At 49.9% G+C, this 25634-nt stretch overlaps 11 protein-coding genes across 11 annotated transcripts; 5 read left to right on the plus strand and 6 right to left on the minus strand.

The window, feature by feature from the left end:
- The first annotated feature begins 409 nt into the window (after window positions 1–409).
- P168DRAFT_291813 (CAAX farnesyltransferase subunit beta RAM1) lies at window positions 410–2740 on the plus strand. Its single transcript, XM_024837478.1, has 7 exons — window positions 410–1031; window positions 1099–1254; window positions 1315–1389; window positions 1446–1573; window positions 1639–1756; window positions 1817–2095; window positions 2154–2740. Exons 1-7 carry the CDS (start codon window positions 538–540, stop codon window positions 2431–2433), a joined length of 1530 nt encoding a protein of 509 aa, XP_024691267.1. The 5' UTR covers window positions 410–537; the 3' UTR covers window positions 2434–2740.
- P168DRAFT_189137 (uncharacterized protein) lies at window positions 2535–2916 on the plus strand. Its single transcript, XM_024833003.1, has one exon. The coding sequence runs from the start codon at window positions 2636–2638 to the stop codon at window positions 2852–2854; it is 219 nt and encodes a 72-aa protein (XP_024691268.1). The 5' UTR covers window positions 2535–2635; the 3' UTR covers window positions 2855–2916.
- A 3590-nt stretch (window positions 2917–6506) lies between these two features.
- Window positions 6507–8722, plus strand: P168DRAFT_291815 (uncharacterized protein). Its single transcript, XM_024837479.1, has 4 exons — window positions 6507–7175; window positions 7257–7349; window positions 7397–8583; window positions 8678–8722. Exons 1-3 carry the CDS (start codon window positions 6806–6808, stop codon window positions 8389–8391), a joined length of 1458 nt encoding a protein of 485 aa, XP_024691269.1. The 5' UTR covers window positions 6507–6805; the 3' UTR covers window positions 8392–8583; window positions 8678–8722.
- P168DRAFT_283432 (uncharacterized protein) lies at window positions 8505–9185 on the minus strand (the record flags this gene model as incomplete). The annotated part of the gene is made up of 3 exons (XM_024836048.1): window positions 8505–8584; window positions 8739–8979; window positions 9084–9185. The coding sequence occupies 3 exons, from the start codon at window positions 9183–9185 to the stop codon at window positions 8505–8507; spliced, it is 423 nt and encodes a 140-aa protein (XP_024691270.1).
- Window positions 9186–10420: 1235 nt separating this feature from the next.
- P168DRAFT_283433 (uncharacterized protein) lies at window positions 10421–11984 on the minus strand (the record flags this gene model as incomplete). The annotated part of the gene is made up of 10 exons (XM_024836049.1): window positions 10421–10439; window positions 10653–10708; window positions 10748–10879; window positions 10965–10972; window positions 11022–11046; window positions 11212–11287; window positions 11443–11569; window positions 11682–11694; window positions 11814–11878; window positions 11972–11984. The coding sequence occupies 10 exons, from the start codon at window positions 11982–11984 to the stop codon at window positions 10421–10423; spliced, it is 534 nt and encodes a 177-aa protein (XP_024691271.1).
- Window positions 11985–12673: 689 nt separating this feature from the next.
- On the minus strand, window positions 12674–13281 carry P168DRAFT_283434 (Hpt domain-containing protein; the record flags this gene model as incomplete). Its single annotated transcript, XM_024836050.1, has 2 exons — window positions 12674–12941; window positions 13007–13281. The coding sequence occupies 2 exons, from the start codon at window positions 13279–13281 to the stop codon at window positions 12674–12676; spliced, it is 543 nt and encodes a 180-aa protein (XP_024691272.1).
- A 4500-nt stretch (window positions 13282–17781) lies between these two features.
- Window positions 17782–18595, plus strand: P168DRAFT_298406 (protein tyrosine phosphatase-like domain-containing protein; the record flags this gene model as incomplete). The annotated part of the gene is made up of 3 exons (XM_024838267.1): window positions 17782–18260; window positions 18333–18472; window positions 18531–18595. The coding sequence occupies 3 exons, from the start codon at window positions 17782–17784 to the stop codon at window positions 18593–18595; spliced, it is 684 nt and encodes a 227-aa protein (XP_024691273.1).
- Window positions 18596–18639: 44 nt separating this feature from the next.
- Window positions 18640–19881, minus strand: P168DRAFT_189279 (uncharacterized protein). The gene is made up of 2 exons (XM_024833004.1): window positions 19469–19881; window positions 18640–19388 (listed from the first exon to the last, which is right to left on the minus strand). Exons 1-2 carry the CDS (start codon window positions 19761–19763, stop codon window positions 18967–18969), a joined length of 717 nt encoding a protein of 238 aa, XP_024691274.1. The 5' UTR covers window positions 19764–19881; the 3' UTR covers window positions 18640–18966.
- An 869-nt stretch (window positions 19882–20750) lies between these two features.
- P168DRAFT_291819 (putative small nuclear ribonucleoprotein SmD3) lies at window positions 20751–21694 on the minus strand. The gene is made up of 4 exons (XM_024837480.1): window positions 21486–21694; window positions 21354–21414; window positions 21117–21246; window positions 20751–21039 (listed from the first exon to the last, which is right to left on the minus strand). The coding sequence occupies exons 1-4, from the start codon at window positions 21540–21542 to the stop codon at window positions 20937–20939; spliced, it is 351 nt and encodes a 116-aa protein (XP_024691275.1). The 5' UTR covers window positions 21543–21694; the 3' UTR covers window positions 20751–20936.
- A 108-nt stretch (window positions 21695–21802) lies between these two features.
- On the plus strand, window positions 21803–22973 carry P168DRAFT_305943 (phosphatidylglycerophosphatase; the record flags this gene model as incomplete). Its single annotated transcript, XM_024838972.1, has 4 exons — window positions 21803–22601; window positions 22754–22761; window positions 22798–22817; window positions 22877–22973. Exons 1-4 carry the CDS (start codon window positions 21929–21931, stop codon window positions 22971–22973), a joined length of 798 nt encoding a protein of 265 aa, XP_024691276.1. The 5' UTR covers window positions 21803–21928.
- A 460-nt stretch (window positions 22974–23433) lies between these two features.
- P168DRAFT_283438 (homeobox domain-containing protein) lies at window positions 23434–25335 on the minus strand (the record flags this gene model as incomplete). The annotated part of the gene is made up of 3 exons (XM_024836051.1): window positions 23434–24391; window positions 24490–24927; window positions 24998–25335. The coding sequence occupies 3 exons, from the start codon at window positions 25333–25335 to the stop codon at window positions 23434–23436; spliced, it is 1734 nt and encodes a 577-aa protein (XP_024691277.1).
- Between the last annotated feature and the right edge of the window lie 299 nt (window positions 25336–25634).

The raw sequence follows: 25634 nt of genomic DNA on the forward strand, positions 1-25634 counted from the left end.
GCTCATGAAATAGTATTCTAACAGCTGAAACGTAGACAGAAGGAAAAGAGACTCAATGGAGAAGGAGAAGAAAGAAGAAAGAATGGATCATGTGTCAGAATGGAGGCAGGTCGCCTGAGAAACAAGGCAAGAATATATCACGGGACCAGCCTCGGTTCATTTATCCGGAGCAAAAGGGTTGGCCAGAGTTTGGAAATTCTTATCCAGTTGAATACTGAGTATGCCACCTAGCTAAAAGTCTACCTAGATAAATTAACCTGTCCTTCATGTTTTCATCATTTTTCAGATCGAAAATTGACCGTTGTTGTAGCAGAAATAGAGGATTGGGACCTCTCTCGGGTTAGAAAGGGAGAGAGAACCCCACCTCCGTCAGAGAACAATGAATGAACATTCCTGCCCACCACCCCCCATTGACAGCCAGAGAACAATAGTAAAGAGTACCCCTCCACAAAGTCGTATATAATTGTTCTCTCTCTAAAATACAAACCGCGAAGAGAGTGAGCCCCATATCCTCCTCTCTTCAAGATCCCATAATTCATGCCCATCATTGCGGCGACCGGGAAACATCGCCGAAAAGTTCGCTTCTCATCGACCAACCAAGCACCGGCAGCTCAAGCATCCAAACATAGCTCATTCGCAAAAAGCTCTCCGTTGGCCGCGCATCGAGCGCCCCAGTCGAGCCGCACCACCATGACCGAGTCGTCCCCCGCGCAGCATCCCGGGGTCCCGGCGCTCTTCACAGAGCTGCCTCGGATCCGAGACTCCCTCTCCACCGAAACCACCGAGCTCCAGCAGGAGACGGTGCAAAAATGCCTTCCCTTCCTGAAGGCGACCAGGAACCAAAGTGAACAGTACAACCAGCATGGCGTTCCGGGGCTCCTCCGCGACGAGCACATCGCCTACCTGTATGACTCGCTAGAGGACTTTCCCGATACGTTTGTGTCGCTTGACGCCAGCCGGCCTTGGATGACATACTGGGCCTTGGCCGGCCTGGCTTTGCTCGGGGAAGACACTCGGAGAGTTCGTGAGCGGTAAGCAGATGGCGCAGAGCCGATCCACTCCGCCGTCTCGGCTAGGTTCTAAACGCTTTGATTTCAGGGCCCTGTCTACGTTTAGACCGATGCAGAACCCCACCGGTGGATTTGGTGGCGGCCACGGTCAGATGTCGCATTGTGCGTCTAGCTACGCGGTGGTGCTTTCTCTGGCGATGGTTGGTGGCGAAGACGCCTTCCGGTTGATAGATCGAAAAGCAATGTGAGTTATCCAACGCGTCCCGCCCGTGGGGGTCACAGCGTTTGCTAACGCTGGGATTAGGTGGAGATGGCTGGGACGGTTGAAACAGGGCGATGGGGGCTTCACCATGTGCGAGGGTGGGGAAGAGGATGTGCGGTAATAGCTCTCTTTCATCGAATTCTAAGGAGTTATGCGACTGACTGCCACTTCAGAGGCGCTTACTGCGCCATGGTGATCATCTCGCTTCTCGACTTGCCACTGGATTTGCCTGCGGAATCTGCAGCTCGGCAACACGGGCGAGAGACCTTTACCAGTGGGCTCGCAGAGTATCTTTCTCGGTGTAAGTGATAACATCACTGGCTGCCTTGTCTGTCCCAGGGTAGTTCAACTGATAACACCATATAGGCCAGACTTTTGAGGGGGGGATCTCCGGGAGCCCTGGCTCAGAGGCGCATGGAGCTTATGCGTTCTGCGCACTGGCCTGCCTCTGCATTCTCGGCCAACCCGAAGTCACCGTGTCCAGGTAGATTGCCGATTCCAACCCCCCTTTGCCCCGGAGCGCCTTACTGAGAGGATTAATTAGGTGCATGGACCTGCCGTTGCTCCTCTCCTGGCTTTCTGCTCGACAGTATGCCCCGGAGGGAGGCTTTTCCGGACGGACCAATAAATTAGTGGATGGGTGTTACAGCCACTGGGTCGGAAGCTGCTGGCCATTGATCCAGTCGGCCCTCGATGGCCCGCTGTCGACCGCAGCGTCGCAGTCTACCTCCGTTGGTCGCCTCTACAGTCGCGAGGGACTGACTCGATATATCCTTGCTTGTTGCCAGTCCAAGAACGGGGGCCTTCGCGACAAGCCCGGCAAGTGAGTATTTGTCTAATCCACAATATCCATCGTCTCTCATACTGATCCGTTTTACCAGACGTCCCGACTCGTACCACACGTGCTATACCCTCACAGGCCTGAGCAACACCCAGCATCACCACTACCGGACCGAGTCAAGCGCCAGCACCAAGGACACGCTCCCCTCATCATTCCAGTGGAAACATCGCCCGTTCGTCGCCTCCGACGACAAAGGCCAAGACCGGAACGTGTTTGATGAGAGTGACCGGCTGAGAGCCTCCCACCCGGTATATGTGATTCCCTACGAGGCTGCAGAGGGCATGCGTCTCTGGTTTGAGCAAGAGCCCTTTAATCCTTGAGATCTTCCCCCTTTCCTCCCCCTTGCAAGGACATGGACAGAAGGAAGAAAACAGAGGGAATGACAGAACAAAATAATATAAACAAAAAACGAGAAAAAAAGGGTACGACCCTACACTCCCGGCAAGTGACACAAAACAACATGGATCCTTGTACAATAAGCATGTAATCAATCTACCGGTTACGACCCCAAATAAACTGAACATGTTGTTAACAACCACGCGGGTTGGATCGAGCGGGGGAAATGGAGAAATAGTACCAAGAAAGCCCGCTCTGAGCAAAGCAAGGGATCGAAAGACGCCCTCTCACCCCATCGAGCTACCTGCAGTGCGCCATGGCATCATCGTCATCGTCATCAACTTCATTATCATCTATATCAAACCCAACCCACTCGATCAAGAGAATGAATCCAGCGACAGCTAGCACTTCCTGTAGAACCGGCGTAGCACTACCTACCTACCTACCTACCTAGTCAACAGTAGTAGTCTTCACTAAGCCAATGCATGCACAATGCTCCAACGCTCAGTGCGACGTAAGCATCTCCACTTTATAGATTGATTGTTTGATTGATTGATCTGGGTTGTATCACCTGTAACCATCGAGTCTGGCTATCTTCTTCCTTATAACCCGGAACCCCTGTAATTACATACATACGGAGATCCAGGGAGGTAGATGCATGTAATAAGAGCACACACGGCTCAGTGGGTGTTGATGGGAATTGGTTCAGCTATCTCTTTTATTGATCATGAATTATATTTTTTGTTTTTATTTTTCTTTTATTTCTCCAAAAGACCACACTAACCTAGCCCCGACTGGTCCTCAACTTCTAAACGTCATTTGAAGAAACAACCACATCTGTCCTATCTAGACTATATGTATACCCCAACAACTCACGCCATCCAGCAAGCAAGGCACGCACAGACAATACAATAGCCTACATCCAGCATATCCATTGAAACTCTCGCGGAAGAATTACCAAATCCCACCGGGGAATGGAAACTCTACACAGAAACCTAGTATAGACTCAATCAAACCTAAGGATACGTCTTCCATTCCCCGAGAAAGTCAATTGGACGGGTTTAATCCAACCGGCTGAACAAATCCCACCGAGGTAGTAGTTAATTACCAGCAGGAAGAAATGAAGGAAGTTCTCTTGCTTGTTTGGTGTGGAAGTGCATGGTTTCCCCGCTGAATAATAAACAAAAGGTTTGCCAACTCATCGTTGCATTCGCGGTTGACTACGGAAATGGCGGAAGTAGAATCCTGAGATCCACTGTTTTATTTGTTGATTTATTTTTTTAGTTTATTTAATTTAATTCAATCAATTTGAAGGTCTAAAGACGGCTGAGTTTCAGTGAATAAAATGAATGAAACACGTAGGGAAATTGAAAAAAAAAAAAAAAAAAAGCCCTATCTATAATAACAACGGATTGTTTTGTCTTTCGGTTTACCTATCCATGTGGGCCAGACTAATGGAGCTATGAGCCTGTGATGCACATGCAGATTAGCCATTCCCATAGATGATCTGGCTCTCACAGGATTCCTTCCGGACTCTCCCTCACTCTTCCTGACTTCCTGATCATTATGCTTGCTTACTCTCTTCCACTCAATCCATCCTTCTGGTTTCATATATTCTGCGGGGTTTCGAACAGCCTCTCCTGCATCCAAGACCCGGCGCATAACGAGGGAGGTGCCAGAAAGATGGAGAAAAGAACAAAAAGAATCCCTCCTGAGCAACACCCGCTGGATCGGCGGCGAATTACAGCGTGGCCGATGGGACCAGGGCGAGGTCTCTTCCATATGCCGGCTCACTGGCAATGAGCCATGCCAGCGCATCAGCGTTTCGACCACACTTACTCATGGATGATTCCCATCCTGCCCCTCCCCCCTCCCTCCACCCCCCCGTCCTGGTCTCCAGCATTAGGGCGCATTCGATCATCGAGTTTTCCTCGGATCTGGGCCCCTTCGACCAATCTGCTGGGGATGTCTAATTGAGCCGGTCCGGAAACCGTTGGCTGGAGGGATCATGACTAGCATGGTTACTTGTTTACCTTATTACTTTTTTTTTTTTTCCCGTGCGAGTTCATTTGTCGCGGTGCTATGATGGGATTCTGGTCCCATCTCGCTATGATCATGTATGATATGAGCGATGATTATGGTTCTGGTCCCTCAGGGTCTTGTCTTGTTGAAATGAAGGAAACCCCACCTGTTTATTTGAACCCATTATACCTACTTACCTTCTTCCCTTCTGTCTCGAGACCATGAAAACAATCTCCCGCCTTTCTTTTTTTTCTTTCTCCCTTCTTCCCTCCCGGGGCTATTGTATAGCACATTGCTGCCGTCTTCCGTCAACCGCCACGTCTCCCGTCTTTCTTAGGGCTCTTCCCGTCTTCACGCGCCATTGATCGATTCCTCTCCAATCCGCTCCCTGCTCACGGCGCACTTGGGCTCGCTCCGTGAAGGAACGTGGCCATTGGGCATCAACAAACGCAGTTAAGCGCGGGTTTCCACGTTCCTGGCTTGATTGCCAGTCACTGAACTATCGGGGCTATCCCGTGCCATCCATTGGGCCTCACCATGTACTATATCCTCTACCTGGCCAGTATGTAGTCAGTTTCGTTTGCTGTCTGTTTGTGTGATCCCAGTGATCGCTAGATTGATTTCATTGGATCAATTGGTGCCCTTCTTCGTCATCTTCTCATACTCTACCTGTTTTCTATCTTATTTTATCCATCCATTTACCCTCTTTCCTTGAATCTCCAGACCCAGAATAAGCCGTCCTACCGGGATCAGATAAAGGGTCCCTTATCGCTACTGATCATGATTTGCTGCCCTTCCACCGGGGCCATCATGAATCAGTCGTTTGCTGCCTGTTTGCTCGCGCCTGCATACATACATCCATGCACAAAATACAATACAACTCCTCCCCGAAACCTCCCTCAAAAACCCATCCCCCCTCAACTCCAAATCCAAGAACAAAAATAACCCCCCAAAACAGGTCTCTGCCGCCGCCGCCGCTGGCCCGAACCCCTCTACGAATCCTACACCGACACCACAGGATTCACCTGCATCGTGCGCGTCAACAACCGCGAGTACCAGACGGACGCAGTGTGTAAGTCCGAGACGCTGGCGCGCGAGAACGCCGCCATGCGCGCGTATCTCATCTGCCGCGACTTCTCCATCAATGACGGCATGTACCCTGTTGGTCACGACCATGGTGGCGTCATCCAGGGAATTCCTGTGGCTATTGGGACGGGCCGGAAGGGTCGTCTTGGCGATGATACCGATACGTCTACCAGTGCGAGTCTGGAGAGTAGGAGTGGAGGGAGTAGTCCTGAGAGCTGTGAGTTGGGGTATCTGGGGAGGGATAGGAGGGAGGTTGGGCCGGGTAGGGTGATTGCTTTTGGGGGGAGGGCTATGTAAGGCTGTCTGTATTGGATTGGAAGATAGGAAGAGAAGGGAGGAAAGAGGGAAAGAGAAGCTCAATTGACCAAAATAGGTATTGATGGCGCGATGACTTATGACATGACTTGAATATCCAGATAGATCGAGAATTTGCTAGTCTTTTTCAATTCTTTTTTTTTCTTTTCTGATATGAGTATTGATGATGATGGATGAAGAGAAGGGCATGACAAAAGATTGATCTTGCGTTCCTCTTCTCCCCACGCTCCTTGATATCAACTTTCTTCTGTGCTTGTTACAATGGCCCGCGATTCTTTGGGTAAATGAGTGCCAAACAATCTACAAGGACCACCCAAGCACCACCTGCGCATGATTCGAACCGAAGCTCTATCAACGTCTGTCTTACGTAGCGAACTCGTGTTGGAAGAAAGGCTGACTGCTGGGCTGTATTAAACCTGATAATAGCCACACGATACATATAATTGAGAACCAATTGGTCATATTAGATATCCTGGATGTATACAGTATATGCTCTGCAAGTCAACAATATAATTACTGCCTCAGGCAGACTTGTATAAAAATAAAGTGAAGCTGACTCACCATGACGTAGACGATCCCGATCCGCCTCTTAGCTTCGATAGAAGCTTCCAGGAAACCTGGAACACAGCCCGATCTACACCCATACGTCAGTACATCTCTCTCTTTTTAAAGAAAGGGGAAACGCAGATATGCAATGACAACACAACTCCAATCTCAATTTCAACCGATTAACACCCAATGGACGATTGATTCTTGATTTCCACCCCGTCCGAGAACACCGACTATACTTCACCACTCATTCTATCGTTATCATCCAGAGAACATGCCGTGCTCTCGCTGTGAACTGGCATACTCTTCTTCTTGCAATTAAGCCTACACTCGGTGGTTTATGCTAGCGTTCTTTATTTTCCAACATTTTTACTATCTAGGGCGATGTATTCCGCCCCAATGCGGTGTCTGCCTATAGGGCGCGCCGCCACCGCAGCAGCAGCGACGGTATCTCGTCCGTCGGGGCGTTTCGCGGATCGGTTAAGCTGCGCTGCGCTTCAGATGCCGTGGCTTCTCCCGCCGTGTCGGGGGTTCTCGGTTACCGCTGGGAACAGCGTTAGGAGGACAATTCCCCACGGAGGACAGCATGGCGGGAGGAACGACGCGGGTAGACTGGAGAGGCTGGAGTTGGAGAGGGGTGCTCGGTCTGAGGCTGAGAATGCGAATGGGGGTGGCGGGGGGAAACCGCATAGAGGGAGGAAAAAAGGGGGGGCGGTAGGGTCGAGGCAGGAATTGGCGGATGCGATGACCAAAGGTATGTTACACTGGCATCCAGAGGGAAAGGGGGGGAGTGAGGAAAGGGTATAATGAGGATAGGGCTGAGAATAAGATACAGGGAAACTGTTGACGACGCCGTCGAAACTGTTTAAACTTTTGATTCCGTTGACGACGTCGGAGGAGTCGGAGCAGGATCATCGGCAGAGTAGAGGTTCGTCTTCCTGTCTTGCTGGTGAAGATAGACGCTAATCGGAATAGATGTCGAACCAATTGCCATCTTGGTGCATCCGCAGCAACCTCTCTCCCAACTGAAACAGCTCATTCAAAATGAAATCCCCCCGATAGCCGTCGACCAAGGACGGTCCATCCCGCCAGAAGTATCCTTCCTAGCGCTCCAAATCGACGACAACCCAATCCTACCACGAAAAGCCATCTACGAAGCGACCGACACAGAAGTCAACAAGCTCAAGGACGGCGGCGCAGGCAAGTACCGAGCATGGGGCGGCGAAGAAGACGCCGACAACCAAGACGACCCCTACACGTACCTGCACCAGAACGCACCCGAAGAAAAGAAGCGGTTCGTGCGGTGGTCGCAAGCCACCGAGATCGGCGACTTCGTGCGCGACGCGTCACGAGCACGCGAATTCATCGTCAGCGTCGAAGGCGCGCCAACGGGCCTTCGGCTCATCCACGTGGAGGTGCCGACGTTCAACGAGCGCACGCACTTCCTGCGAATGCGGCTACGCAAGATCTCCGGGCGGATCAAGACAATGGCGGAGGTGAAGCACGAGTGCGATGCGCTGGCGCAGCGGGGCGCGCAGCGGGTGGCCATGTGCGGGTTCGGCATCCTCGCGTCGTGGTGGTGCCTGGTGTACAAGCTGACGTTTGGGACGGATCTGGGCTGGGACACGATGGAGCCTGTGACGTACCTGGTCAGTTTGTCGACGCTGATGGGCGGCTACCTGTGGTTCCTCTACCATAACCGCGAGATTTCGTACCGGTCTGCGCTGGACTTTACGATCAGCGCGAGGCAGAAGAAGCTGTATCATGCTAAGGACGTGGATCTACAGCTGTGGGCGTCGCTTATTGACGAGGGCAATATGCTGCGTAGGGAGATCAAGACCATCGCGGCGGAGTATGATGTCGTGTGGAATGAGACGAAGGATGAGCGGGATGAGCGCGTTACAGAGGCGCTGAAGCAGCAGCGGAATGACCGCAATGGATCTCCTAAGGAAGACGATGGAGATGATTAAATTATTATAAGGTCGTCTATTATCTCAACCGTCCATCTACCATTCTCTACATCCGTTCCAATCCCATTGCAAGGCCAGACCATTTCCCTTGACCCGACCATCGAACCGGCCATCTACCCATTCCTCACAGGATCATAATACCTCGTCGCGGGGCCCTCATCAGCCTGTCTCGGCTGATTCGATCTTCCTTGTCCTACACATAAATCAGCAAGTCTTCAAACAACCCAATATAAACACCCCCAAAGCCCAAAGCAAAAACCAAAGAAAAAAGAAGAAGGAAGACAAACCAGAATCATCCCCCTTCCTCCTATTCCGATTATTCCTCACATCCCTCGACCGAAACACACTATACAGCAACCAACCCGCCACCCAATTCGGCCCATACTCGCCCGAGGTGTCGCCCCTCGCAAAGAGCGGTTTCGTGAGCGGGCTCGCATTCTCGGCGATGTCGCGGATGGCGAGACGCTGGCGCTCGGGGCGGATGTGGTGCCAGAAGAAGGGCGGACGCGTGGCGGGGTCGTTGGCTACGCTGTCGAGAAGGTTGGAGGTGTCTTCGTTTAGGCGGCTATATACTCTGATTGCGTCGTCCTATTGTATTATATGAATATGTGTCAGTTTGTTTATATATATATATATATATGTGTGTGTGTGTGTGTGTGTGTGTGTGTGTGTGTAGGGTGGATGGGACATACTCTCATGGCGCGGTAGAATTGCTCATGGTGCGGGTCGTGGGAGTTGAGGCCCAGCGCTTGCATGAATTCTTCTTTGGATGCTCGGGGGCCTACGGGGGGCATTGATCTGTTTTTTTCCTTCTTCGTTGCTCTGGGTATGGTCGTTCGTGGTGTTGAGCTGTGGTGGATTGAGGTTGAGATAGATAGATGGGATAGGATAGACCGGTTATAAGCTGGTGGTTGAGGTCGATATCAGGAGAGGAGGAAAGAAAGAAGAAAGGAGGGGGACAAGCCAGTAAAGAAAAAGAAAGCAGAGTCGAGTCGAACAAGAACAATAGACGTGGAATGGAGAACAGAATGGAAGAGAAATAAATGCGAATGCAAATGCAACCTTTGAGACACGACACGACACCATTCGAGTAGTATATATAAAAAACACTGGAAGACGAGTTCGTCGAGCGTTTCTCACCGCATTGAATCTTATAATAGATTTTTTCTTTCCTATCTTTTCTCTCCTTATTGAAGACGGATAAAACCATAAATAATAATAAAAGAAATATATATCAGGAGAAAGTGAGCGCCAGGTTAAGGTAATTCCCCATCTCAACACCCAGTCCAACCAACCAGGGCCGACAAACGTCGCACAGCACCCATTAATTTGTTCAATGGCCAGAGCATATCATCCAGAATGAGGACGCTCCCATACACCATCTTTACTACAGGATGGACTGATTGTCGGCCGCCTGCCGCGTTTGAAGCCGGATAGCGACGAGCCGTACTCCAACGGTTCAGCATGGATGTATGGATTCTTTACTGGGCCTGTCAGTACTTACTTACCATTTATTCCAGGTAGCTGGAATGGTTGTTCCAGTCGGGTCGGATTATCGTTGCAGTCTTGGGCTTTGGGTGTAGTACTGTGGTAGTCATACAAGGTAGGTAGACATAGACCTAGCTAGGAACAGTTAGACAAAGATACCACCTGTACCTAAGTACCCAGATGGTCAAAGTGATAAATAAGAAGAAAGGGTTTGTTTCCAAACGGCCTCGCATGCATCAACAACCAAACCAACCGTCAGTCCGACTCAGTTAGAGACAAGACAAGACGCAATGCAGCGCCGTTGTGTGGGCCACCAAACAGCAAGAATCATTACAATAATAGAAAGTAATAAATCCCCGACAAAGAAGAAAACGCAAACAGATGAAAGCAATCGGACCACCGTACGAAGGTTCGGACTTGGCAGCGCGGTGCTGGTTCGTTGGATGGACGGGCGTCATGTACGTAGCCGTCTTGTTGTGTAGCATGGGCTGGAGATGGTTCCGGAGGATTTGTCTTTTTTTCCCTTTCTCTTTTTTGTTGTCTAGGCTATTGTGTTGGTCCTGTCTAGGCATGTAGTATAGAGGAGGAATATTTCTATAACTATGTTTGGATGTTGACTAGACTAGAGACCTAGGATCATATGATATTGTCAACATTTGATACACACAGGTACGCATATAGCCACACAGAAAGATAACCCAACAGACAAGATAAAACAAAAGTCCCATACCAAAGTAAACAAAGTAACCTCCCGACCCCGTTTGCAGACTCACTCAATCCTCTCCCGAGGTTCCCAATCCACTCCACTCCACCACACATCATACCTATCCTATATAATATCCAGATCATGCAAACAAACCCTACCCACCCAACAGAAACAGACTTCCTCCCCTGCAGACGCTGCCCTCTGCCGTGCAACCTGTCTGTCAAATTCCGCTCGTGCAGTTCCGTCCGCTTTATGGATTCTCGTGCCATACGTGCTTTGCAGGTTCATACCTACCTACATACACACATACATACATACATTCGTGGTGGATGGGGCGGGGGGGCGGATTGTGGAGTGAGACAGACCGTTGGTTGCATACATACCTACCTAGGTAGGGGGGGTACAATAGGGAGTAACCTATTGTATATTATATTACCTGTTTTGCTGATATATCTATCTATCTATATCTATTAGGTATATAGTTAGGGTCCAAGTAAGATAATGAAGAATGAAGATAGGTAGATGATAAACAAGCCAAGAAGTCTTAAACACCAATAGACTGGAATATATAAAGTATAAAACAAAAAATAAGATAAACAAGTAAAGTACGAAGCATACAAACATACTGCGTTTTCCACGAGGACACCTCCATATGATATATCCACATCCGCCAATCCTGCATCCTCGGTTTTCCACCTACTACTAGGATAATATATGTAGGAGGAAGATATATCCATGCTGGGTAGGAGGTAGTAACATCAAGGAAAAAGCAAACATCATCGAAAACAGCAAAAACAAACCCAAGAGTAAAGTAACTTAAAGAAAAGGAAGGAAAAAAAGACCCGACTAATCCTTACCAAAATCGCAGCCATAAGTCGTGCACCGCACCGGGTCGAGGGGTGCGCGACACGACACGACCCGGCACGACATGGCGAACGGACGGAGTGAGTGAGGCGGTTGTACGGGGTTTTAGTTTAGTATCTACTATTGATGGTTGACATTATATTATATTATACTATTATAACAATTATAGCTATGATACTATCATGGGAAGTATTGGTATTGTTGGTTTATTATATATATATAGTTCCCTTACCTTCACTATGGGTCTGATATAGTATGTATGTATATACTATCTTACTACCCTATTTATATATCTTTCTATCTACTTAACTATACTATCCCAGAGTAAGGACCCAGATACCATCCTAGATACCATCCTAGATACCATCCCAGATACCAGTGCAAGGAAAAAGATGACACTATCATATAAGTGGCTTGATATAGGCCGAGCTAGGTTTGAGTATAAATGTACTGTCTTTCATTTGTCTTTTCTATTGATCTTGAACGCTGGTCTTGTTTTCTGATGCTGTTGTTGTTGGCTACTTAGGATATACATGGATACTTAGTCTCTGTCTGATGGTTTATCTGATATCTTGTGCCAGATGTAGTTATATGATGTTTATGATTTATATGGTATTGATGTGGCCTCTCAGCTGATATTATCACTGTATCCTATCTATCAAGTAGAAATACAGCTGAGCCAGTGACACCGGCAGTTACTACTCAGACTAGTACTCAGTCTAGCATAATGATTGATGGTACTGCTTCACCCAATTCATGCCGGTGTACATAAATACATGATATCTTGCTAGAAAAATAACATAACATAAACCCGCTAGACTAGACAAATGACAACAAACATAGAAATAGAAAGAGATAGATAGAAATAACGGAAAAGATAAGAAAGAAAAGTCTACCCCTAGATCATGTGGCAATGTACCCATATTTCATTGGATGGACAAGAACTGTCAACAGTGTCTGTCCGGGCAAGTCTTAAGAAGAAAGCTAGGTAAGGGATTCGGATTTCGAATTGATTGGCTTGGCTTGACTTTGAGGGTGAGGGTGAGGGTGATAGTGTGGTGAGCGCGAGAATGTGCCAATTTTCAGAGCACATGGTATTATGTCCATCAGACAACAATGAGATTGCCATCTACCTTGGTTCTTCCGTAGTCCAGTCCAGTTCAACCGGTGGGTGTGTTTGGTTGTTTGTGAGATGTTTGGTGGTAGGTTTGAATTGTTTTCTTCTTAGTTGCAGGACACGGGGTCATCGTAATACCGGCGGAGGAAGGTCTCCACCTCCTCGTAGTCCTTCTTCACTTCGGACAGGGTCTTCTCGATGTTCTTCAGCGAGATCTTGTCGTCCGGTTCGTCAGTCGAGCCTGTTTCGTCCTTCTGGTTCCCGAAATGTTGGATCTTCTCGCACGCCTCCTTGACCTTGCTCAGGCCCAGAGTAGCCGAGGACCCCTTGAGGAAGTGGCCGAGCTGTGACAGTTCTTTAAGGTTCTCCTCCTTCCTACAGACCTAGTTAGCCGAGCTCGAGCTCCCGCTCCTAGGGCAAAAAAAAAAAAAAAAACGTACTGCGCTTTCTCCATCTTCTCGAACGTGCTCTCGGCCTGGTCAAAGAAGCCAAAGACAATGCCCTTGCTGAAATCCTGGTCGTCGTCATCATCCATCTCCAAAATCTGGTCGAATGTAGCCTTGTCGATGCTGTCTGTGATGTCGGACCACTTTTTCTTCGTAGGGGCCTCCTTGGGCTGCTCGGCGTTAGCCTCAACCTCTGCGCGAGGAGACGTTACAGTCTCGCCACGTACAGGAGAGCCCTTTACGGTCTTAGTGGTCGTTGTCGGTGCCATTTTTGTGATGTGGAGGGGTCTGTCTGCTCTCGTTCGGATTCGGGATCACCGGAACCGTATGTGACTGGGTAAATGGATGACGGCGTGATGGAGTGGTTTAAATTGCCGATTGAAGATGGATGTCGAGGTTGGATTAAGGATGGTTCAAGATGGTTTGGAGAGGTTCAAGGCGTGAAATAGACTAGACAGATCACGTGTACTGGAATTACGCTGGATGAATCTGCTAATTCCAGGTTGGGGTCAGCTGACAGTCCATGAATGAGTGACCGACGGCACAGCTGTGATAGATATCCAGAGTACTGCCCTACGTAATGGTGATTATGCGGGTGAAGAACAGCAAGAACAGACAGTCAAGAGGAACACAAGAGATGAAGGTTATCCACGGTTAGGCATGGGATAGCAAGCACAAGGTAGTTACCGAGAACGGAACACCGTTGAGCAGCTCAGCCACAACGTGTATTCGAGTCAGGAGAAGAGGGGAAGGGGGATATCACACGAAGATGACGGGACAGATGGGGTTTGAAGAGCAATGCAATGTGAGAGGGAGAGGATGCCGAGAGACCGGACCCGGATCACACAGTCAAGTCATCCGAGAATGAGATTGAAAGGGATCCACATGGAGATAAAGGAGGGAAGGAACGAGGAAGGAGGGGGAGGGGAAATCCATGGCAGGAGGGGTAGAGGCTCTGAAATTGTCTTCCAGCAGTATTGCACCACTATGGAAGCAAGGGAAAATCCCACCTGGCGTCTCGCTTGGGCACAAGGCCGGGGTATATTGCAGTCTGACACGGAAGGGATGGAGTAAAGAATTGAATTGAATTGACAAGCAAGATCAAACAGATAGAAATGGTATAGGAAAGGAAAAAGGAAGGGAGAGAAGACAGAAAGAAGAGGTATCAAAAGTTCAGTTGGGGAGATTCGACGGGTGAAATGAAAATAAAAAATAAAAAATAAATAGAAAAAAAAAAAAAAAAAAAAACACGAAAAAAGCAATCAAAGAGGGGAAAGCAAAACGAAAAAGAAAAGGATAAGAAGAGATCTTCTCTTTAGGCTTTTTTCCCTTCTTTTTCCTTTTCTGTTCTCTGGTTTGACCGATGCGATGTGGAGGAGAAAAAAAATTGGTTTCAAACAAAACAAAACAGGAGGGGTTCTATGGTTGTCCAGATAGATGATGATAATAAGATTGACTAACCTGATGGACCAGTCTGTGTTTATGTCAGGAGACTGGATATTGGGATAGATAGAAAGGGATAGGATAGAAATATGATAGAGATGGATGTTTAGAATAATCAAAAAGTGACAATATAAAGAAGAATAAGAGAGAAGGAAAGAAAAAAGAAGCCTAAGAGATAGAAAAGATAGGTCAAAAGAAAACTAGCCAGCAAGTGTGGAAAAGGAACCGCGGACTAGCGTCATGGAACGAACCGAAGAGATTGGAAGAGAGGAGGAGGGGTTAATGGATTTGGAGAAGAAGAAGCAGAAGAGAAAGAAAGAAGACAGGATAGGGATTAGTTAGAGGCAAGGGGAATTAAGAACCATTCATTGATTGGGGCTAAAAACCGAACCAGAGAGCATGACATCCATGCTATCCAACTGAATAATACTACAAACCACCGGTCAGAACGATCAGGCGGTGACAGTCATTGGACACCGACCTAGTGGGCTGCATAAGGGAAAAGAAAGTCAAGAAGAGAAAGTAACGGAGGAGGAGTAGAGGAGAGTGGGGGAGGGAAAAAAAAAAAAAAAGAGTGAAAAGTGATGATCAAATTGTGTACTCCGTACAAGAGAAAGAAAGGTCGGGGTGGAACAGATGACGGACCACTCTGGCGTCATTGGTAACCATGACCATCATCATCATCATTGGGTCATTTCATCAATGTCTATTTATTCTTCCATTGCCTTGACTGCAGAATAGATTATCTTGTAGAAACATTTCTACATTTCTACCAAACTCGATGGTCATGATTGATGCAGTTGAACCCAAGTATCTGCCGCTAAACATCCCACTTGCCTCGGGCTCTTTAGTCCATCCATAGGTGGAGTCCGTCCCAAAGGATGCAAAGCGAAGAAACGAGCCTGCCATCGGGTAACAATGGAAGAGGGGGAGTGTGTTCTAGACATTCCTGAGCTAATAACAAACCCCTCGATTAGATTACAAGACTCTGCTTATTTTTTTTCTATTTATATTCATATTATATTCTATTTCTGTATTCTTCTCTCATAAATGATAGTATGAAATCAACTAGAATATTGAGCATATGAAAAGAGAAGCATCGAAATAAAGAAGGGAAAAGAAAGAATAAAGGCTAAAAAGAAAACATCTCCACCTCTGTTGTGGGATCAGGATGCATGTTGAAATCATAGCACCACAACTGACGTAATTGGCCCTTAAATTGGACTGCACTTACCCGTTAGGGCTTAGCGTCCTTGGCGTTGGGCATGGATGTTGATCCCTGCCCTTCTCTCGGCGTTCGTCGTCTGAGGGGAGAAATCATACCGAAGGATATCTCTCACTTACCCAGAATACTCCCCAGAATACTTACCCTGAATGGTTTGGGAAGAAAATATAAAGAGAAAAGGGAAAAAGAGATGTATAGAAAAGAGGAAGAGGGCATAAACAGAGGAAAGAAACAAAACTCAAATTCCCTCTGGAAAATTACGCAACTCGACCGCCAGAATATTCGCGGCAAGACTAAAATCATTGCCCGCCACCAGAGTGCTTGACGGACGTTCTGGCCCCTTTGGAACGTCCAATCGAACCGATCAACCGGTTGCAAACATGGCAGGGTCAATACCAGCCTTCCCCCCCCCCTATCCGTATCACTTTCGTGAGTAAGAAGGAGGTCAGGAGACAGGAAGATCCGGACGACCATCAGACGGTGAGAAACACAAGATCAAATCCATCGAGGGTGAGTTTGAACAACCAAATTTCCAACGATTGGACAACATGGCAACTCAAATCTGAACTCTCCGACGAGGGAATTCCCGTCTTTTTATTGTTCGGAGGAGAGAATGCCTGGGGTCGGCCGATGAGTGCCTGAGGGCGGCCTGGCTGGGGGGTCAACCTATCAGAGCAGACAATACCCAGAATGACATCATCGGGGGAGGGAAGTGTGGCCGCCACTGACGTTGACAGATCCCGTGCCAAGACTTTCTCCAGCCGGCCGTCCTTCCAGATTCTTCTTAACCTAGAAGATGGTGTATACCACCGCCTTATACGGATACCACCCTGCTTCGGAGCAAACATCACCGCGTTGACTAGAGCCTGCTCCGTCTGACGACGTGGTCGAGACCATTTTCCAACTGGGATTGAGAACTTATTATAGATTTCGAAACTAATAAGACTGGGATAGAACCCGACAGCATCGGCCGAATCTCGCTCTCGCTAGCGCTGACTAGACTAGGATCTTTCTACCCTCGTCACTATTCGACGGGCTTCACGCTGATACAGCCTGGGCTTTCTATGTCTATTTCCGTATGGAGACTTGTAACATGATTGATCACGACAGCTATGACAATAAACCCACGGTCTTAAGATTTACACTTAACACTTTATTTATCTGAACACTTGATCTTCTGAGGGTCACAACAGTCTAATGCGTGACATCACGAGGTGACACCCTTGCTGTTAGTGCGACCTCGTGTTTTAGTGTCTATTTGTTGTTGAATACGACGTCTGCAGGAATTACCGTGGGCTTTACTCCGTCCTTCGGCTCTCTGTACAGGGTCAGTGTACGGACGGGAATAAACAAGTACCGACTGTATACATGTGAGTGTCAGTGGGAATTGACTATATATTTAATTGAGAGGACATCTGAAATAAGTACCTCTTATAGTCTAGCTGCGAGACTTGTTCCCATTTGGCCAGCTGGACATACAGATCTATGATTATATGGTTTAACTCAAGACAACAATGGATGCATCCACACTTACAACCTTGTCAATATTGTTCAGCCTGAAATCTGTACTACCTGCATCATCATATACCTCCTTACCTCTCAATCCACAGTAATACAATCAGACAAGCTAGTTCTGAATCTAACAAAGTTACTACCGGCGAGCATGAACGGTGGGTACACCGAGTCAAGCCAAGGACAAGATCATCAACAGTTAGATAAGGTCTATATTAACTTGATAATCAACAGAAACTTATCTATACTTATATTAATCTAATAATAGTTAACAGATAATCTATACAGAGTACTCCATGTTTCACTTCTGATACTGACTGGATCATATTTATGCACATTAATTTTCATACGTGACTAATACATACACACTAACCCAATGGGGAAAACACACTGCCGCGGCGGAGATACCTAGGCTCTCAACACTCAACAACATTATCTACCTTGAAGAACTACATAAACAATCCATCAATTGACCATCACCACCAACCAACCTCCACAAACAACCCACCCTTCCCTCAAACACCAAAAACCACCACAACAACAACAACACCAACAACCAAGAAGTAAACCAAGAAAAAAAGCATAAAACATGCCCCCCAAAACAAAAGGCCCAACCGGCCTCACCCGCCTCTACCTCCTCGCCTACAACGCCCTCTCCTTCACCCTCTGGGCAACCTGTCTCGCCCGCGGCGCTCAAACCCTCCTCGCAACCGCCTCCCCCACCGAAGCCTTCACCGCACTCTACTCCCCCCTCCTGACAACCACGCAATCCCTCGCCGCGCTCGAAATCCTCCACAGCCTCACAGGCCTCGTGCGCGCCCCGGTCGCCACAACCGCCATGCAGGTCTCGTCGCGGCTGCTGCTCGTCTGGGGGATCATGTATCCGTTCCGCGCGGGCGGTGTTGCCGCCGCCGGTGAAGGCATCGTGGGCGGGGACAGTGTGCAAATGGGCGATTACGCCTTCCTGGGCTGCCTGGTTGCGTGGGGTATCACCGAGTGTATTCGGTATGGGTTTTTCGTGCTCTCGCTTTCGGGGGTGGGTGTTCCTGGTTTTTGGACTTGGTTGAGGTATGTTCCTTCTTTTCCTTCTTTTCCTTTGAGATATTCTGTGAGAAGATAACGGGCTGATCGTGTGATTAGATACAACACGTTCTACGTGCTTTACCCCCTCGGCATCAGCAGCGAGTGCACGCTTGTGGTGAAGGCGCTGGAGCCGGCGGCGGAGTGGAATCCGCTGCTTTGGTGGGCGTTTGTGGTTGTGTTGGGGATTTATGTTCCTGGTATTCCTCTCTTATTTCTTTGGGGGTGTGAAGTATGAGGCTAAACTAATTCTTATAGGTTCCTACATTCTCTATACGCATATGATGGCTCAGCGACGGAAGGTTATGCAGAAGAAGGATTGAGGATTGGATCCATGGATTAGATGAGTGGATGGGATGGGTTGGGTTCGTTGTTTAGGTGGATGAGGGTGATCTATGTATTATATGGGTTGAGATTGTGGTAAGGTTGGGCTGGGATGCGGTTTATGACAAGAAGTATAGAGCTTATAATATTGGTGATTGGAATATATGGTAGTATAATATCGCATGTACTAGTATAGATCTATTGCATAAGTTGCCTAGTCTATGAATGCCTGACCTTGAAGCTGTTTACTTCAGATGGAACCATTGTATGTTTTTCTTGATCTAAGTATATTACACCTCCTTCATAATATCCCGCACAGCCCTCGCCGCAAACCGTTTCCGCTCCTGCTCCGGAAGGTCGGCGCTCATATCTATACCGTTAGCCTTAGTATACTGTATATCACTCTATAGAAGGGACAGGGTGACAGGAACAGAGACAAACCTTTAATAGCCTGCATCCTCAACATCAACCCCCCCAATGAATCCACCCTCAAATCATCCTCATCCTCATCATCTTCCCCACCCCCAACCTCAGAATCCAGTCCCACATCTCCTCCGTTTTCAATCGCCATTCGCAATCCTACCATCTCGCGCTCAAGCTCGTTAACTTCCAGTCCGAAACCGGTATCTTCGTCGTCGATATCGCTTTCGCCGCCATCACCATCCAACCCAAGAAGGTACTTCTCGAGATCGTCATCGTGACCAACACCAACATCCCCAGAGACAGTCTCCGACGAACCGTTCCAGTCGTGCGTTTCGAGGACTTCTCGGATGCGCGTCATGCCTTGGTATTCTACCATCCATTAGCCCTTTCCCCTCTTTCTTGCTCAAACACAGATAAAAAGGGAAAGAAGAAAGAAAGAAGAAACATACCTCCAAACGAATTCCTCACCCGCATCTCAGACTCAGGAACCTTCGGATCCCACCGCACAACCTCAACCCCCACCAGCCCCATCTCGAACATCTGGTCCTCCCACCACAGCTCCGAAAACGGCTCGTCGTCCAGCGCGGCTCCATTTACGTCTTCGTCGTCATCTTCTCCGGCTGTAGCTGTAGCTGTAGCTGTAGCAGACGTAGTATCGCCCACAAGAACAAGCAGTGTCAACACGTCCCCTCCATCGCTGCGCTCTTCCTCGATGAGAGTCTTGACGTCCCCGACGGCTTTCATTAACGTTTTGATGCCCTCCACGTCGGGGTGGTTTTCTGCTGCTGCTGGCGCTGCTGCTGACGGGGCCAGAGTATCATCCGACGGAGGAGCAGGCGTAGAAGAAGAAGGAGGCGAAGGATTGCGCACACAAACAACCAACGCACCAATCGCGTCGCGCACAGGCAGCGCCTCGTCAGAGGAGAACTCGGCGCGCCATTTGGCAGGGCTGTTGCTTTCGCTGTTGCTTTCGTCGGCAGATGACTGTGGCTGTGAGGTGGAAAGCGGGATCTCGTCGACCCAGATCGGGACGTCCGCGGTGTAGTACTTGTTCTCGAGGTGGAGGGGCGGGTGGGTGGTGTAGCCTGCGAAGGTGGGTGTTTGTTCTGTCGACTGGGGTTGGGAGGATGAGTCGGTGGGTGAGGGTTGGGTGGGAGGATCCGTTACGGCGACTCCTGTTAGGGAGTGGAGGAAGGGAGGGATGATGGATAGGGAGTGCGAGGTTGGTGTTAGGGTGAGGAGGCGGCGGGGGAGCGGATTTGGTCGGGGGTTTTTGCGGGGGGTTTGGGGGGCATTTTTCTTTCTCTATATCTCGAAATCTTTTCGTGGTGGAAGGAGTGATGCACTGGTGGGTGGTGAGTGAGGGGTGAGGAATGAGTGGTGTTTATAAATGTCTGCGTGGTGTGGAGTGTCTGTTTGGTTGGTGTGAGGTGGGAGGTTGAAAAGGTATGCGGGGAGGAGGCGGAGAAGTAGCGGAGCGGAATATCACGTTGCCATCTCTTTCCTCCGCACTGGAGAAGTAGCACTTTGAATTATTCTACTTTCTTATGGCTACTTACTTGATAATTGGAGTGACTATGATAGACTCGTTAGACTCAACTTGCTTTATTTTGGATTTTCACTCAAACCCAGCTTATAGCCCAACTACGTAAATCAAGTCTACAATCCTACCAACCATCCAACCACCCAACACAACCACTACAAATCAACCACCCCATAAAACCAAACAAGGACAAGGAAATGCATCTGCATTAACCTCAAGGTACTAATCTAGTAGGTACCTTACAACCAACAATAATCAATCCCAAGGCACGCGACACCTCATCATAAATGTGGAGAGTAAAATGTTAAAAAACCGACACTAAAAGAAACCATAAAAATGAAGAAATCGACGAAAGTAAAGATAAGGAAAAAAGATCACCCCCGTCTCTGCCCCCTCGCCCTCTGCACCGTCGCCTTACCACGCGCAAGACCGACACCGCGACCGCGTTGACCCCGCGAGCGGAACATGGGGGCGTTTCTATAATTACTCTTAGCATATTTTCTGGATTTCTCCCGAGAGAGAAGGAAGAATAGAAGGAGAAGAGAGGAAGATACCGTAGCATATCAGGCACAATAAAGAACCGCACGTGGCTGCCCCGGATGTACACCTGGTCGAGATGGGATACGCGGCCGTCGCGGGCGGTGACTGTGATGTCTTTGAGTTGGACGTTCATGTTGTCTTCGGCTGTTGGGAGTTAGTTTGTCTTATATAAGGTGTAGGTGGGTGTATGTGTATATGGGAGGGTGGAAGGCGTATGAAGGTGTGTATAGGTGTAGGTAGGTCGGACGAACCCTCTAACAGCTTTCCACGGTAGACGACGCCGGAGGTGATTTCGAGGGTGACGACGTGGCCCTATAATATATTAGTATAATTGCCATGACGAAGACATGTAATATCCCATGTATGGAGTAGATGGGGCGTACCTGAGCTTCATTGAGAAGCTTGATCGGGATACCGATCGAGCTGGTTAACTTGCCCATTGTGTGGGCTGGGAATATAAAGCGTCGTGGGAAATATGGAGGGTAAAAGGGAGGGAAGATAAAACGGAAAGTAAATAAAGAGAAAGAATAGATTGGCGTAGAGAGTGAGGTGATGTAGTCGGATAGTTAGATACCTAGTGAGGAGGGAGATGAGGTCGGAGAGTTTTGCGGCTCGCGCCAAGAAATCTGCTCTACTCTACTCTACCTTAGCTAGTCCAGTCCATACTTTCTCTTCATGTCAACAACAATGATGGGAAACAGATAACATAAACATTACAGAAACAATTACACAATTACACAATTTCAACATCAATCAAGAACAAGAACAAGAATACAGAACAGAAAATAAAAAAAGAGGAAAATCCACAGCAGAAGAAAGAAACAAAATGAACTCCAACCTCCGCGCCTTCAACCTCGCCGTCCAAACCCTCCTCACCAACCCATCCCAATTCCTCCCTCACCTAACAATCCCAACCTTCACTTCTCTCCCAGAGCAACTGGGTCCAGCCATCGCGTCCGCCTCCACCACCTCTTCGACACCCACCAACTCCCCCGACAACCCCGAGAAACAACCAAAGATCCAAATCAAAGCCCTCATCCTCGACAAAGACAACACCCTCAGCCCCCCCAAAACCACCACCCTCCCCCCCTCAATCCTCGCCAAACTAACCTCCCTCCGCACCTCCCCCACCTCCCCCTTCACAGCGCCCTCCTCAATCCTCATCGTCTCCAACCGCGCCGGCTCGCACCCCTCCTACGAGCACGAGATCCACTCCCTCGAGTCCCAGCTCGCGCACCTCTCCATCCCCGTCTTCCGTCTGCCCGCCGGAGCAAGCAAGAAGCCGTTCTGCGAGAAAGAGGTGCTGGCGTGGTTTAAAGAGCGCGGGGTTGTGGAGCATGCGGGTGAGATTGCTGTCGTTGGGGATCGGTTGGGGACGGATGTGTTGATGGCTGTGCGGATGGGGGCTTGGAGTGTTTGGGTTAGGGATGGGGTGTTGGATGAGAGGGGGGTGTTAGGGGCAAGGGCGTGTTGGAGAAGATGGAGGGTTATATGGAGAGGTACTTGAGGGAGGGGAGGGGGTTGAGGGCGCCGTGGCCTGCTCGTCCTTATTCTTCTTCCTCTTCTTCGTCGGGATCGGGTTCGTCGAAGACGGTTGGGTAATGGGTTACTACTGTATAATCAAATGTATGATATCCTGTATAATATGTAGAATCTACTGTATGATATGTATAACCCACGGCACTGTACGAGTAGTCTACTATGAATAATATGATGTAAGTAAATAATGAATGCGAAATATCTCAACTCCGCAACACTAACACTAACAAATAAGAGAGACCAACCATACAAAGGAAATCAAGCCCAACCTCGCCGACCCAGAAGAACAAAGGGGAATCCAACTCAATCTCGCCATCCTGACTTTGGCATAACCACGTTACAAGCCGACCCTAGACCCTGTAACCAGAGATCCAACGGTCCGGTAAAAAAAGGAAAAAGAAGAAAAACAACCAAAACGGTTAAAAGGTGAAAAATGGTAAAAAGATGAAAAGGTAAAAGGCATGTCCACCGAGCCAGCGAACACGAAGAGAATTGAAGAAGTGAAAATCAAGAATAAAGCAGAACGCTCAAGGACCAGCCCAATGGAGAAGGGTATTAATACAAAAGAAACAACAAGAAAGAAACAGCAACGGTTCGCACATCGGCGCGACAAGACCTCGGATCATGAGGTCCTGTTCTTAGGATTCATCCTAGAAATGGAAGTCCTTTGACCGTGCGGACCAACCCGGGTCGGACCGGGTGCGGCCTCGCATCGGGACTAATCAGGTAGGCGACATTCACACCACTTCATCCAACACACTATTCAATTTGAGAGCACTCAGTTAATGCAGCTCAGGAACCCCCCATCGAATTGTGATCCACGTGCTCCAGCCCGGTCATGCCCTGGTAATCCGGCACACCCGGCGACGAGTGGCTGGACAGGCTCTGCATGGGCAGCTCCAGGTGGTGGTGGTGGTGTCCCTCGAGGCCCATGTTGGCACCCCCCAAATTCACAGTCGGCTTGGGGAACATGCCGCCCAGGGACATACCGTCGTCGGAAAAGGTGGACTGGTGCTCGCTCCCCAGGTACATGTCCTGCGACGCGTGAGACAGGTTGGACAGCGGCGGCGACTGGTCGGCGATCAGGGGATCACCGTGGCTGACGGAGGAGTAGGGCGACGCGGCGTGGGTGGGCACGGTCGACTCGACCGCCGGGGCGTGGAACGGCAGGGTGAAGGGCGTGCCCATGGTCGCGGCGACTGGCGTCGACTCGCCCGGCGGGCCCGTGCTGAACAGGGAGGGGCTGGCGAAATCGGACGGGGACGCGGTGGCGGTGGTCGCCGACATGGGATGGTGGTGGTGACCCCGAGGATCGAAGCCGTACGGGGCGGAGGTGTCGATCCGCAGGTTGGCGGGCAGTCCGGCGGCCGACTGCGGCACCGGCGCAAAGATGCCCGAGTCGGCGTGGTGGTAGGGCGCGTGCGTCTGGGTCATAGGGTAGGCACCCATAGGCGGCTGCATGGCCGCGAAGTCGACGGCCACGGGCACGGACCGACTGCGCTGGCGCTTGTGGCCGCGCGCGGGCATGTGGAGGCCGGCGGAGTGCTCCGGGAAAACCCCGAGGAACTGGGGCTGCGCGAACTGGTTCGGCTGGGAAGCCGGCCGCTGAATGAAGGGCGGGGACATGGGACCGGGAATGGCGAACTGGTTGTAGGCCAACCGGTTCTGGAAGGACTCGAGCGAGACCAGCTTGGCGAGCTGGACGCTGAGCACCTTGGGGTGACCGCCAAGATGGTGGACGAGAATCTGGCTGGCCTGCTGGTCCTCGGTGAAATCGCCGCACTGGTAGAAGCCGCCGGAGTTGGACGAGTCCATGTAAAAGAGAGGGGGGCGGTTCAGCTCGACGACCAACCCGGCGGGTCGCGGGGGGCGCCGTTGGGCTGCGGGGCCTGGTCGCCCGACTCGAGGGTGATGTTCTTGATGTATGCAAAGGGGTACTCGATCTTGTAGCCGGCGGAGTCGTTGTTGATGTAGTAGGTCATGCAGGCCTTCTCGGGGGAGTAAAAAACGACGAGGTCCATGGCGTTCTGGCCGATGCGGCGCCAGCTGCCCACCGTCAGGGAGCGGCAGGTGAAATGGTGGATCACAACCTTGCCGGACGGGGTGGGCTCGTTGGGAAAGGCGCCGTGGCCGCCGTAGCTGCCGGCGCGGCCAAAGGGGTCGCGGGCGCCGGGCTTGCTGGGGTCGAACTGCATGGCGAGGTACTGGCGCATGGATTCGGGGATGGAGTCGCAACCTTCTCCGGTTTCGATACTCTTCTTGGCGAGCATCTTGATCTTGGCGCGTCTATCACCGGACGGTCAGACGCCGTCGCGACCGAGTTTGTGGGGGGGAGAAAAGAAAAAAAAAAACTCACCGATTTTGGAACCAAATCTGGACGGATCGCTCCGTCATGTTGATATCCTGGGCGATGCGCTCGCGGGTGGCGGCGGTGGGGGTGGGGTTCTTGTTGAATTCCAGCTCGAGGGTGACGAGCTGATCCTGGGTGGCGCGCTGGCGCTTATTGTTCTTCTGCTGCTGGGTCAGGGTGCTCTTGCGCTGGGGACGACGGGCCGAGGACTGGCCCGGCATGGAGGCGTTGGAGACGGAGGGCGAGGGGGTGGTGGCAGCCGACGACGGGGAGGCCGTGGTGGGCGCCGTAGGGGCGGACGAGGCCGACATGATCGACGGATCCGGGGTGTCTATCGAAGACATGGTTGGTAGGAGGGAAGGGAGTGACGATCCGGTCGACAGTCGAAGGAATGGATGGTCTGTCGTCTGAAGCCGCGTCAAGCGATTCAGGCGGATGAATCAAAGGAAAGCCGCTTCGAATTGGGCACTCGTTCGGGGGAACGAAGACGTCGTGCCGAAGCGTGGGTGGGGATGATCAAAATGGGGTTGAAGAAGAAGAGAAGATCAACAGCCGACCTATGCAGCTGGGTGGGTTGAAAAGAAGGCCAGACTTCGCGACCGTCGCGGTGTAGGATAGATAATCCGGAGTCTTTAATCAATCC

Source organism: Aspergillus campestris (assembly GCF_002847485.1).
Source record: "Aspergillus campestris IBT 28561 chromosome Unknown P168scaffold_9, whole genome shotgun sequence".
In the NCBI taxonomy this organism is placed as follows: Eukaryota; Fungi; Ascomycota; class Eurotiomycetes; order Eurotiales; family Aspergillaceae; genus Aspergillus; species Aspergillus campestris.

Excerpts from the sequence above, each read along its gene's own strand:
- P168DRAFT_291813 (XM_024837478.1), top strand. The coding sequence starts at position 538 with ATGCCCATCATTGCGGCGACCGGGAAACATCGCCGAAAAGTTCGCTTC. Across the intron at positions 1,574-1,638 it reads CGCAGAGTATCTTTCTCGGT|GCCAGACTTTTGAGGGGGGG; the intron begins GTAAGTGATAAC and ends AACACCATATAG. Across the intron at positions 1,757-1,816 it reads CCCGAAGTCACCGTGTCCAG|GTGCATGGACCTGCCGTTGC; the intron begins GTAGATTGCCGA and ends AGGATTAATTAG.
- P168DRAFT_291815 (XM_024837479.1), top strand. The coding sequence starts at position 6,806 with ATGTATTCCGCCCCAATGCGGTGTCTGCCTATAGGGCGCGCCGCCACC. Across the intron at positions 7,176-7,256 it reads GGCGGATGCGATGACCAAAG|GGAAACTGTTGACGACGCCG; the intron begins GTATGTTACACT and ends AATAAGATACAG. Across the intron at positions 7,350-7,396 it reads GGATCATCGGCAGAGTAGAG|ATGTCGAACCAATTGCCATC; the intron begins GTTCGTCTTCCT and ends TAATCGGAATAG.
- P168DRAFT_291819 (XM_024837480.1), bottom strand. The coding sequence starts at position 21,542 with ATGGGCAAGTTAACCAGCTCGATCGGTATCCCGATCAAGCTTCTCAAT. Across the intron at positions 21,247-21,353 it reads CCGTGGAAAGCTGTTAGAGG|CCGAAGACAACATGAACGTC; the intron begins GTTCGTCCGACC and ends AACTCCCAACAG. Across the intron at positions 21,040-21,116 it reads ATTGTGCCTGATATGCTACG|AAACGCCCCCATGTTCCGCT; the intron begins GTATCTTCCTCT and ends GAGTAATTATAG.
- P168DRAFT_189279 (XM_024833004.1), bottom strand. The coding sequence starts at position 19,763 with ATGAAAGCCGTCGGGGACGTCAAGACTCTCATCGAGGAAGAGCGCAGC. Across the intron at positions 19,389-19,468 it reads GGTGAGGAATTCGTTTGGAG|AATACCAAGGCATGACGCGC; the intron begins GTATGTTTCTTC and ends AATGGATGGTAG.
- P168DRAFT_189137 (XM_024833003.1), top strand. The coding sequence starts at position 2,636 with ATGTTGTTAACAACCACGCGGGTTGGATCGAGCGGGGGAAATGGAGAA.